General features: G+C 27.8%; 1 protein-coding gene across 1 annotated transcript; it reads left to right on the top strand.

Moving 5' to 3' along the window:
• Nucleotides 1–12,341: 12,341 nt before the first annotated feature.
• On the top strand, nucleotides 12,342–13,357 carry LOC115713858 (uncharacterized). Its single transcript, XM_030642343.2, has 2 exons — nucleotides 12,342–12,552; nucleotides 12,653–13,357. The coding sequence occupies exons 1-2, from the start codon at nucleotides 12,447–12,449 to the stop codon at nucleotides 13,156–13,158; spliced, it is 612 nt and encodes a 203-aa protein (XP_030498203.2). The 5' UTR covers nucleotides 12,342–12,446; the 3' UTR covers nucleotides 13,159–13,357.

Here is a 13,357-nt window from a genome sequence, read left to right as displayed (position 1 = left end):
GTTGTTGTCTATTTGCATATGCTTCCTTCAGCTCTCAATGAAAGCACCAAAATGTTGACCGAGGTTTTCGGCAACCGATTTAATAATATATAAGAAAACTTTAGGAAGTTTAATGCATGAGATTTTTACGTGGTTGGGGAATTAATGAGACTTAGTCCACGAGTCTTTTGTATTTATGAGAGTATTTATTACAGAGAATGTTCTTGGTAGTTTTTCTCTCTTTGGTTCTTATGAAACCCAGAATTCTCGACCCCCATCTTAATGTGTTTGGGGGGTATTTATAATGTTTTTATGGGGTGATTCCTAGAACCGAACTACATGTCCAACTGTATATTTTCAGTAGGGGCACGCATTCCCAGCAGATATAAAATGGAAAATACATGGCCTATACCCTAGGTATCTTAGGGGTTAGGTGGATATAATCCTTTATCCAGTCTTGACTGATGTGATCCCTCACAAAGTAACCGTCACGAGGCTTATTAATCATAGCGTAATAGCTGCAGAAGAGGGGTTACGCCGTCAGACTTAATACTTATGGCAGTTTCAATACGTCTTCTCCCATGCGACATTAAATGCAAGGTGACTGTTCAAATGGGGTATGGTGCCTCCTGGAGGTGCTTCGTTATAGCTCTGTCCTCTGGGAGTATGTGGACCCCTCATATCTTCTCCGGGAGGTATTTTCATGCTGATACTCTTGATCTAAAAAGACTTAATCAAATTATCTCAGAACCATATTCCTCAAATCCACGTGTCGCAGTCGCACTGGTCCACGTATTTTGGGAAAAATTAAGGGCAACAATATGTATTTGTTCATGATTATAGTGTCGTCAGCACAGTGGAATATAATCATGATTATATGTTCGAAAGTTTAATTTCCTAATTTGTCAGTTCATTGGATTTAGACTGGCATGATAATCAGCAATAGGTATACTTACACCTTGGATAAGTGTTATATTCTTTCCAGGGAATTGGCAAAGTTTACCAGTATCGGATGTATGGAGTATACATTGGAAGGGACCGATATTGATCTTAGATAAGATATCCTAAACTTACCGTTATATCTTTCTAAGTCAATGTCAATGGTTGATCTTAGGTCTATGGATCTTAATCCTGACATGGTTAGGTTCGATCTTAAGAGTGTTATTTGTGTTCTTTGATTTGTTAGTTAAGCCTACTTTTTGGTCTGGGTGATACATACATTTTGGGAACATGATAGTACAATTGAGTGGGAGCACTAATCATAGATATGGAATCTATAGCTTCTATAGGTATTTAGATGTGAAACGATGATTTCCTTCGAGCTTGGCTGAATAGAGATAAATGATTGAGGCCTCATTTCAGTAATTATATTAGTTTACTGGAGTATCATTTATAGGTAGCTAAGTGTTTTAAGGATAAAATACATTGAATGGTAGAACGGTAAATTTATCCCTATTCAGTGTAGATCATCTATAGATGATCCTTGACTATTAGGATTATAACAATGGATAATCATAACGTATCTATATCGTGGTACATATAGAGCGTTCTATATAACTGAGAGTGTATTCAATTCCAAATCTATAGTGGAGCAAGGCGGAATTAATAAGTTAGGGAATTTACTTGGTGAATTCTAGATCTACTTATTGAAAGCTCGGTTATATATGCCCATGGTCCCCTCACTAGTTGAGATAATACTGCTTCCAGACTTAATCAATTGATTTTAATTAATCAATTATAATTCTAAAATTAGACTATGTCTTATTTATAAATTTTCACTAAGCAAGGGCTTAATTGTGAAGAAAAGAGATTTTGGGGTCAATTTATTAATTTAGAGACTTTGTATGGTCTAATTAATAAATTACATAAATGGCAATTTTATTTAGTAATTAATTATAATTATTAAATAAATAGTTTTGGCATTTATAAGGTTGAATTGAAAAATATGGTATAATTGAAAAGAAGAATAAGTGGTTGAAAAAAGTGGCAAAATTATAACTAGAAACTGGTCCACTTCTTGTACGGCCATTAAGTTATTTTTTCCCAATATTTTATTCTTTTTTAATCCATATAATTCAACCCTAAGCCCTAGTTGAAACACTATAAAAGGAACATGATGCTCTCATCTCATCCACTGGACACTTTGTCAAATTAATGTCAACCTGACTGTTCAACCAAACCTAGATGAGAGAGTTCCTTCTATAGAGATTTCACCTCCTTCATTGTTCTTCAATTATTCGAACCTTGAGTGATGAGTGCCATGCCTACACATAGCAAGTCAAGTACTCAATCATAGTGAGTAAGACGGTGGTAACCAAACCCGAAGGAGAGAAAGAGATCCAGGTTCAAATCTTGATAATGCTCTGCTACAGAAAGGAATCAAGGGCTAGAGATCTTGAACGGAAGGAGTCATTATATTCCGTTGCAATCAATGTAAGGTTTTCTTAAACCCTTATGTGTTTATTTCATTATTTTAGAGAATTCATATTTAGGATGTTAATGAAACATACTTGTTAGTAAATCTAGATCCTGGTAAAATATTCCCAACAATTAAATATATTTTCTTATTATCATTGTCAAATAGAATTAGGAATTTAATAATTTGGTAGTTAACTATAGTCCTTGTGGGATCGACCTCACTCTTGTGAGTCTATTATTTGGGAACGATACGTTTACTTACGTATTGAAAAATTCATAACAAGTTTTTACATCATGGCTTTTCTTTAACAAAGGCTCTCCAGTTACTTCTGCTACATGATCTACCCAACTTTTTGTTTCATCATCAAGTCCCTTTTAAAAGAACAGAGTAAAATACTCACTTAAAAAATTTAGATAACATCTTTCTCCGAGCTCCTTAAATCCTCCCAAGAAAAATAAAATGACTCATTGTGTTGTTGGACAAAATTCACAAGGTACTGCTCTTGATATAACATTTAGATTTACCTTTCAGGTCAAAATTCAGTAAAACATTAGTAAAATCAAATAAAAAGAAACTAAATTAAAATAAAACTCAACTATCTTAATATTAATTGAAACAGTCCCTTGTAATGGTGCCGAAAACTTACCCACCTAAATCACCAGTGCAATTCACTTTCTTTCACGCAAATGAGCTTTCTCTCAACATTTATATTTTTGTAAATATAAAACTTTCATATAGTATTTTAGGAAAGTAACAATGTAAAATAAATCAAAAGACTTACTTATTTAAGAAACATATCCATATTAAATTTGTACACTTCACATGCAGCTAGGAAAAAATAATATTAAATTTTATCATCTAAAATAAAAAATAATGCAATTGTGCACACTAGAGCTCAAAATTAGCTGTGATTGAATTTATTTTTTTCTTTGAATTTTGATTCTGAGTTAAAGAATAATTATTATTATTGATTACAAAAGATGTTGAGAATAATTGGCCAAACATATAATCAAAATTGTTTTATTTATTAGAATATTTCTAATTAAGGAAATAAAATAATATTATTGATTCTGATAAATGAATATTTTATATTCATTGAATCTGGACAGAATCAATTACGTAATATTCTATATATGGTCAGATTTCTATATTCATTACCTGATTTGATTTTCTGAATTAATTGTCAAAATATTCTGACAATTAATGTGGCACAGATACTGATGGAGTATCTCACCTATAAATATAGGGTCTCGGTCCCCGAGCTCCTCACTCATTCTGTTCATAACAGCAAAATCCATCTAAAGAGAGTTGAGAGAGCGAGGAAGCCCGATTACCCACATCAACCAGTTTCCCTTGCAGATCAAAGCTTATGTGGGTTTGAAGCTCAAGAATCAATGGCTGGAGGTATTTCGATCCTTAAATTATAGTGCATATATGATTTATTAATTCCGCATTTTATTCATAATCATGTATGTTTTAGTCTATACAAATAAATGTCTAACAGTTAGTATTAGAGCGGATTATATATCTCTGCCTTGATTTTTTTTTTGAGTTTCATATATATATATATATATATATATACATTTACGGGGTTCTTCATTTATAATATAAATTATATATATTTTATATATACTTTTATATTATATAATCCCGATTATATATATATTCATACTCAATTTATTTTTTATATATACATATATATATTCATCTTCATATTTACGTTCATATATATATATTATATACATTCATTTATACCGTATAATATATATATTTCTGGGTATACTTTCATATTATTATTCATTTATTCATTGATTTCTTTCCATATAATTAATTATCATATTCTATTATATATTTGTATGATATTTATATGGTTTAATATGTATATGCAAGTATATATGTATATATATGTATACAGTATTAATTTTTGTTTATATATATATTTTATATATATATACATTTTCTTTTCATTTACGTATATATATTCATATTTATATATATACACTTTTATATTCATATTTCATAATCTATATGTTCATATGTATACACACATTCATATTTATATTCATATACTGTGTATATACATATAATTTTTCATGTATATATGTTTATATATAATACTCAATGCTTTCATATTTTTATTACATAAAATTGTATGTAATATTATCTTCCATACATTAATGATGATTTTATGCAGTATATACATTGTATACGAGTATATATATACATGAAGGTTTTATTTTTCGGTCTGTAATTTTTTTGTTTTCATTTTTTGGTATTTATTTCGAATCCTCTACTTATTACTATATTCATATAATATTTTAGATCGATTTTATGAATGAAAAGGATTTGAAAACCATCTGAAAACTGAAAAATTCTCTTAAGAACACGATCGGACCCGAAAGAATATTTATGAAATTAAAGTCTACATTTTACGTATTTTTTGATGCTTGAAATCAATATGGATCTCTTAATTTATTCATTTAGATCATTTTTTAATTGATTTCATGAATTTTAGTCGTCGGTGTTGTTTTTCAGGACAGTTTTTTCAAAAAAAAAAAAAGGAAAATTAAGAAAAATTTAAGAAAATTCCAAATTTTTTATTATTTTGATTTATTTTTGGAATTTTATTTTATTTCCTTATTTTTGTTTATTTAGTCAATTAAATTACATTTATTTAAACTTTCCATTCTTATTTAACATATATCTTCATATATTATATGTTATTTAGTAATAAATTATTATGGAAAGTTTTTAATTTGGTAAATTAATTAAATGCTTTATTTTTTACATGTAATTACATTGTGATATTTTAAGAATGTGAATATTTAATTATTCTACAATTAAGTGCGCAATTATTATATTTATTTACCAATTAAGTAATTTATTGATTAAATTAATTGATAATCTGCCATCAAGTATATTTTTTAATTTTGCATTTAATTTATTTCATATAATTAATTGTACTAATTTGTATATTTACCTTATTTATACAAACTAATTATTAGTACAAATATTTAAGATATTATATGGTTATAAATGCATAATTAATTACATATCATGGAATTAAGCATTTAATTTATTATCATACAATAATTGTTTTAATTTGTATTTATTTGGAAAATTTATTTTTAATACAATTAATTTTGATTTGTATGATTTAAATGCTACACATAAATTCTTTTTATAGTGCTAGATATATTTAGAAATATTCAAACATTAAGATAGGTTGAATATTTTATATAGCACATTAAGTTTCATAAAACTTCATAAAATTATTCATAAAATATTCATAAAACTTCCTAAAATGAATAAAATATGAATAAAATGTAAGTAATTTTGTGGTTTGACATAAGAAAACATGAATTTGGGACAAATGCTCATATCTAGAACGGTTTTTAATGATCTTCGGACGACCACACTAGGAGCATTAATCTCAGTGATTGTCTACTATGTTAATAACGAAATTACTTTTAGGTAGAGCCCAATACCTAATGTCAAAGTGAAAATATAATTTTATATAATTAGGGAGTAGTCACAGCATCCTTTTTTGTATAAAATTATATATTAATTAAAATTCACCTTAATGGACATAACTTGTAATTAATTATATAGGTATAATAATTTTACCCCACAGGGATTTTATTATATTTGTATAATTAATTAGGATAATATGTTAAATTAAGTTCTCTTAATTTACCCCACAGGGAGTTATGGGGATTTAATTTAATAGTGTTATCACAAATTTAATTAAAGATAGATAATAAACCTTCATTTTCCAAAACTAATTGTTTAATTAAATCTATCATAAAGTTCATCTAATTTTATTAAATTTAAAATTTAGCCCACAGGCAATTTTGGATTTAGTAAAATTTTAATCTTCAGTTTATACTTTGGTGTCTAGTGAACCACATAATTTTAAATAATTAGGGAGTAGCCACAGCATCCTTAATTATATAAAATTATATATATTAAGTGGATTAAGATCACATAATGGACATGAATTATGTGAACATAATAATCTTACCCTACAGGGATTTTATTATATTCACATGATTAATATGTTAAATTAAATTCTCTTAATTTATCCCACAGGAAATTATGTAGATTTAATTTATTAATTTTATCATAAAGTATAAAATTTTGAAACATTTATAAATAATTAAGTGTTTCATACCTTTCATTAAGATAGAAATATTAAACTTTAAGTTTTTCATAAATTGTGTAAATCTATCATAATCTACATCTAAATTAATCTTATTAAATTAAAAATTTAGCCCACAGGCAATTTTTGTTTAATAAGATTTCATATTTAAGCATGTTTATTCATTAGTAAAAACATGATTCATTTAAACCTCAAAACTATATATGTAATTTTATTACATCACTATTCATAAATTTCTTCCATACTAGTAGAAAATTTCTTCCATAACAGTAGAAATTTTCAAAATTTATTCTGATAACTTCATCTAGCATATACAGTTTTTACTGTATAATTAAGAAAAATAAATCACACTTTATTATCACCAATAAATTTTAATTTATTGTGTATGAATTCATTCTAATATAGTTAATGTGATTATTAACACATAGTGGATTATTTTAGATTGTTATTCCACATTCATAATTTCTTGCAAGGTTTACAAATAAACCTAAGAAAGTCAGTAACTGTGAGCAAATCTTATCCACAGACAAGATAAGTTCTCACATTTAGAAGTTTAAGGAACAAGCAATATAGTAGTGACTTTGTTTTAAAATTGGCAAAGATCTTTATGTTCCAAGATTCTATTGAAACTTGATTTAGACACATTTAGAGGTCTTTACTACAAATGATGTCACTCATAAAGATATGCAAGTTCAATCTGACAATAAGAAATGTTAGTAAATGGTGGGGATATTCATTACACTTGATTTTACTAACTTTATTTAGAACTTGTGTGAATTTCATTAAGAATATGTATTCCAACAAGTCAAAATCGGTGCATACTAGAATTCTATCATATTAGAAATCATACAAGTCAATTAATTTTGAAGACATGGACTCAAATTTTGCATCTCCTTTTTAACGATTACTCACATAAATAATTTTTCTACAAAAGTATAGATTTATATGTTTCAAAGACATTTAAATCTTAAGTAGAGAAATGGTGCATTTTGCATATTAAGATAGTGAGATCAAATATAAAATGGAGAATACTACATTAAAATTCGTGAGTATGGATAAACTCCCAGTCTATTTGTAAAGTTTCTTTAAAAGCATGGGTTCATTGCCCGATACATATGCTTGGTACACCCAAATTATAGTGTGTAACAGATTTAAGAAACTAAGCATTTTTTAGACATGGGGTGGAGCCTACATAGCAAACTCCAATCTTTCCTAAATCTTTGTCTATTGATACTCAACAATGGGGTGTACATATCGAATCGTGTTCTAACCAAAGTTGTTTCTCAAACATATTTTGAGTTGTGATAAGGTTGAAAACCGGCTTGATGACATGTACACATTTTATAAATACCCATATATAGTTAGAGTACAATTGTCAAAGAAAAAATCTGGGCCCTAAACAATAAATGAGCATATTTCATTTGAAAAGCTATAAGGTTTAAGGGTTACATATTTTATTATCCATCTCACAACACTAGAATTGTAGAATTAAGAATTGACTTGATCAGTGGGAGTGATCAATCTAGGAACCTAGTTTCCGAGAAAGATCATTCATATTTTCTCAAACTTCCACCTCAAGTGTTAGATTAATTATGATTCACAACAACCCTTAAGATTAATGGTTATTGAGAATTCATAACTAATCATTAATAATATACAAGTCATTGGTAAAATTCTAATAAGTTATGTTATTTAGTAATTGCTTACAATTTCTAAAATAACATGTTATTGAACCATTTGCTCTTTTAAGAGTTTGTTGGTCCATCCTTAAGATGACTTATTAGAACAGTAAGATCAATGTTTTCTAGTGATTACATTTTGTACAATAAGAGTTCAACTACAATATTAATTTGAGACATAAATTAAATTATAGAATGATAAAGAATTGAAGTTGTAGTACAACATGCCATGAATGAAGAAATAAATATCTTAAAGAGCGATTAATAAAGTTTATCTTTAGTAAAGTTGCCTAATGGGGTGGAGAACATTAATTAAGCATAAGTTTTTTCACCAATAATATTCATTAGGCAACATTGAGAAACATAAAGATATAAAAGAATATTCATTGCTAAGAAGTTCATTTTGAACTAAGAATCAATAACAAAGGAGATTTACATTCTCACTTGTTTTTATAAATGATTCTATTATAGACTTTGGCATTTGTTGCTTGTTTCAATTCATCAATCAGTTCCAAACAGTGAACTAGAGGAGAATGTATACAGACTGCCATAAATTTTTCCTCTAAAAGTGGTGAACATATGCAAGCTTAAGGTGTCTACCTGTAGATTAAAACAAACATCTCACAAATTGGTATTATATCATCTTTCCTTTAGGTTTGAAAAGAGAATTATTGAAATAATTATATACCAGAAGGTTAGTGGGAGTAATATTTGTTTTATACGTAGACAATATGTTACTTGCAAATGATGATAAAAGTTTTCTATATAAGTTAAAATAATTCATATCTCAAATTATTATTTTGAGATAAGGAATATAAATAATATATATAATTTTAATTAATTAGAGAGTAGCCACAGCATCTCTGATTAAATAAAATTATGTATTATTCATCTGATATAACTTTTATCTTTAAGTGTGATAAATTCAACTCGAACCAGCATCTGAAAAATGATCTGGAGTGAGAATAAATTAAGAACATTCATTCGCTTCTATTTTAGAAGCCTAATGTATGCCTAAGATTCTGAATAAGACTTTGCATTACATTTGTTTCAGGATCGTTAAGCAGTATCAGAATAACTAAAGTTAAGACCACTTTATTCTTCATACAAAGTGATGAGGTGTCTTTAAGATACTAAAAAAAATTATATTCATACATATTTTGTTAAGATGAATTGACCATCTGGAAATATAGTTAACCAATTAGATTCTAATGTACTTCACTGGTTGTATTGATTCACGTAAATCAATATTTTATTACGTCCTTAAGATTACCAGTAAGTTATATTATAGAGAATCTTGATTGTTATTTCTACTATAGAAGTCACATTCATTTATTGTTTTGAGGATACATCTCGTATGATGTATTATAGAGTTTCATAGTAGGCCTAGAGTTCAGAATTACAGTTTCATTAGGCCATTAAGAAAATTTTGCGATAAATTCAGCTACAATATTTATGGCTAATAACTCTAAGAGTACTGGTCGAAGCTAGCATATCGACATTAAGTATTTAGCCATAAAAAGGCGTGATAAGTGGTCATTAATCACGCAAACTGAATTGGGTGATCGCATAGATACTTGACTAAAGGCATGCCGCAACACAAATTCAAGGATCATAAAGTAAATATGGGATTCAGTTAACCCATATGTAGTTTTTTTTTTGTACAACCAAAAATTATTTAATGAAACTCTAATTTCGATATTTTCTCATATTTATGTGCACCTTAATTTCATCTAAGAAAATTATCGTAAGAGGACCTGAATAAACATAAGAGTTAGAGTTTATTCACTTAAGTGCATTGCCACATAAAGTACATTGTTATATAATAAATATATCGTAATACATGGAAGATAATATTCGACTTATAATGAGGACATGTCGCTATGATTCGTATGTTTATTATATAATGAGGAACGTTTGGGTTTGAATGTTTTAGTTTAAATGCTGACCAAGTGGGAGAATATTAGAATATTTCTAATTAAGGAAATAAAATAATATTATTGATTCTGATAAATGAATATTTTATATTCATTGAATCTGGACAGAATCAATTACGTAATATTCTATATATGGTCAGATTTCTATATTCATTACCTGATTTGATTTCCTGAATTAATTGTTAAAATATTCTGACAATTAATGTAGCACAGATACTGATGGAGTATCTCACCTATAAATATAGGGTCTCGGTCCCCGAGCTCCTCACTCATTCTGTTCATAACAGCAAAATCCATCTAAAGAGAGTTGAGAGAGCGAGGAAGCCCGATTACCCACATCAACCAGTTTCCCTTGCAGATCAAAGCTTATGTGGGTTTGAAGCTCAAGAATCAATGGCTGGAGGTATTTCGATCCTTAAATTATAGTGCATATATGATTTATTAATTCCGCACTTTATTCATAATCATGTATGTTTTAGTCTATACAAATAAATGTCTAACATTATTTAACACATTATAATATACATATTAATAAATTAAAAAGAAAATAATAGCCTGTGAACCCATTTTTTCTCTTCTAAATTTGACAATTTTTTTCTTATTTCCTAAACCAAATGGAAAGGAGGGAAGGGGAATGTAATTATGTTTTTGAATAATTAGTAATTTTTTATTCTGAACTTTCCATATTATTTGATTGTACCCCTTGAAAAAAAGACTTGTTAACAATTTGCTTTAACTTTTACATTTACAAAAGTGTAGTCCTTATGTTAGGTTCCGTCTCATTATTCTTTTAAATACTAACGTTTCTTTGTAAATTGGTAATTTTATCTCATAAATTTTGACAAATATCAAATCGTACCCTTCAAAATAAAAATGAGAAATATAACTTTTTTTTTTTAGTAAATCTTAAAAAATTAACTTAGGTCTTTAAAAAATTTATTTTAAATAATTAAGAAAATTAAAAAAAAAATAAAATAAAAATTTCAAAACTAATTAAGCGATTTAAAAAATTAATTATTTTTTTATTAAAAAAATCAATTTAGATATAAAAAAATATATTAAAAATTCACTTTTGTAAAAACTAAATTTCACGGGAACAAGTTTAAGTCTATTTTTTTTTTTCTAAAAAATCTAAATTTGTTTAAGTAAACATAAAAAAAAATTTAGTTTAATTTTTTAAAAAAATAATTTGATGTTTTTATTGAATTTTAAATTATTTTTTCTTTATTTTTTTATGATATGAGTTTATAAATATAAATAAGTTTTATTTTTTCTTCACAAAATTTTAGTTTGTTTAATTTATTTATTTGATTTTCAATAATTTTGGTTTGATTTTTTAAGATTGTTTTTAAATAAAATAAATTTAAAAATATATATATATATTTGAAAAATTTGAGTTTTTTAAGTAAATTTAATATATTTTTAGAAATTCTACAATACACTCTCTTAAAATGGGTATATTGATGCACTGTTATCTATTTCGGTATCTTTTATTAATTTAATACTTTTATCAATCTTTTTAAATTTTTTCAGAATTAATAGAAAATTATAGTTTTTACAATTAACTCTTTCTAATAAAATGGAGTAAAATTTTGTATTTTTTACAATTTAAGGGTAAAATAATAATTTTACGGTAAAAAAAAACAAAACTTAAGAGAATATATATAATTATGTAACTCTTATATTTTAGTAAAAAATTTAAGCATATATTTTAAGATGCAAGATCATGTAGTGTAAAAAAAATATTAACTATTCTATATTCTCAACAAAAAAAAAAAAAAAAAAAAAATTATAGAATGCACCCCCTTAAAATGGATGCACTGATGCATCCTTATCTATTTTGGCATCCGAAATAATTTTTTAGTCAAATTTTTTCTCATGGTCATATAAGTTATAACTATTTAAGATATTTTGTAAAATTTAACACGCCAAAAATAAAATTCAAAAAATATGTTACATGTGTGACTATTTTATTTTATATCACGTGAAATACATAATATCTACGTAAACCAATATGAAATATTAGACTAAAAAAATTTTGGTACTGCACCCTTTTATTTTTTTAAGGAGTGAATTAAAAAAAAAAGTACTGTTGAAAATTTGAATCAATCCAAATCGTCCGATCAAAAAAATATGACCGTTGGGAGAAGACGCTCCTTTATATTCTGATTTCAAACAGAGCGCTTTCTCTCTCTCTCTCTCTCTCTCACTGTTCTTCTCCCGACAAAGATTGCCCTAACTCTCTCTCTCTCTCTCTCTCAAATCAAAGAATGTCGAAGATGAGGTCGGTCAAGAAACCTCCGCTTGCGAAATCGCCCACCAGGATTCGACCCAGCCGGATTCCCCAACAGAATACCACCACCCAAACACCTCCTGGTTCGTTCCATTAAATCTTGATTCGATTCTACAGATCACTCATCTCTATTTTATTCATTCATTATCGTTGTTTTGATTTGTTTTATCCTACTGATTTCAGGTTCTCTGAAACCGATCCCTAATCAGTATTCTGAAGATTCTGGTTACCACACGATTTCGCGTGAGTTTTGGGCTCTAGCGAAGCAGGTTCGAGTCGAATTCGGAAACGAGGCGGAGAATCTCAAGCTCAAGACTGGAGCTTTATCAAATCCGAGTTCGAGTGTGATATTCGAAAGGGGTCGATTTTACGATGAGTACTCTGCTAGAAGGAATGAAAGATTGAGAAGGAAAATGGGTATTCAAACAGGTGAGGTGAGGAGTGTTAGTAAGAGCACGCAGAATCTGGGTGTTAATTTTGAATCTGCTAAGAAAACTAGTGCTAGTACTTCGAAGAAGATTGGGAGCTTGAGGAAATCGATCTCGGCGGCTTATTCGGCGGAGAAGACGATGGAAACTCCAAGGTATATGTTGCGAAGCATGAGCAAGGAGAACAAGAAACCACCATTGCCTCTCTACTCAGAGAAATCGGCCATTCCCATTGGAGCTCGAAGAGTCAAGAAAATCTAACCCTACACCATTGCCTCTCTACTCAGAGAAATCTGCTTATATTAGTATTGATTTTTCAATCTTTTATCTTCTTGTTTGGTATTGTTATTGATACAGTGATTTTGCTACTGCAAAACCCCAACATTCCTATGTGAACATTGTTGTTATTAATTGATATTAATCACAATCAATTACTATTACTACTACTATTGAAGGGAAA

This window comes from Cannabis sativa, chromosome X (genome assembly GCF_029168945.1).
Source record: "Cannabis sativa cultivar Pink pepper isolate KNU-18-1 chromosome X, ASM2916894v1, whole genome shotgun sequence".
Lineage (NCBI taxonomy): Eukaryota > Viridiplantae > Streptophyta > Magnoliopsida > Rosales > Cannabaceae > Cannabis > Cannabis sativa.
The sequence above is the reverse complement of the archived record's forward strand: the minus strand, read 5'-3'. Positions and strand labels throughout refer to the sequence as shown.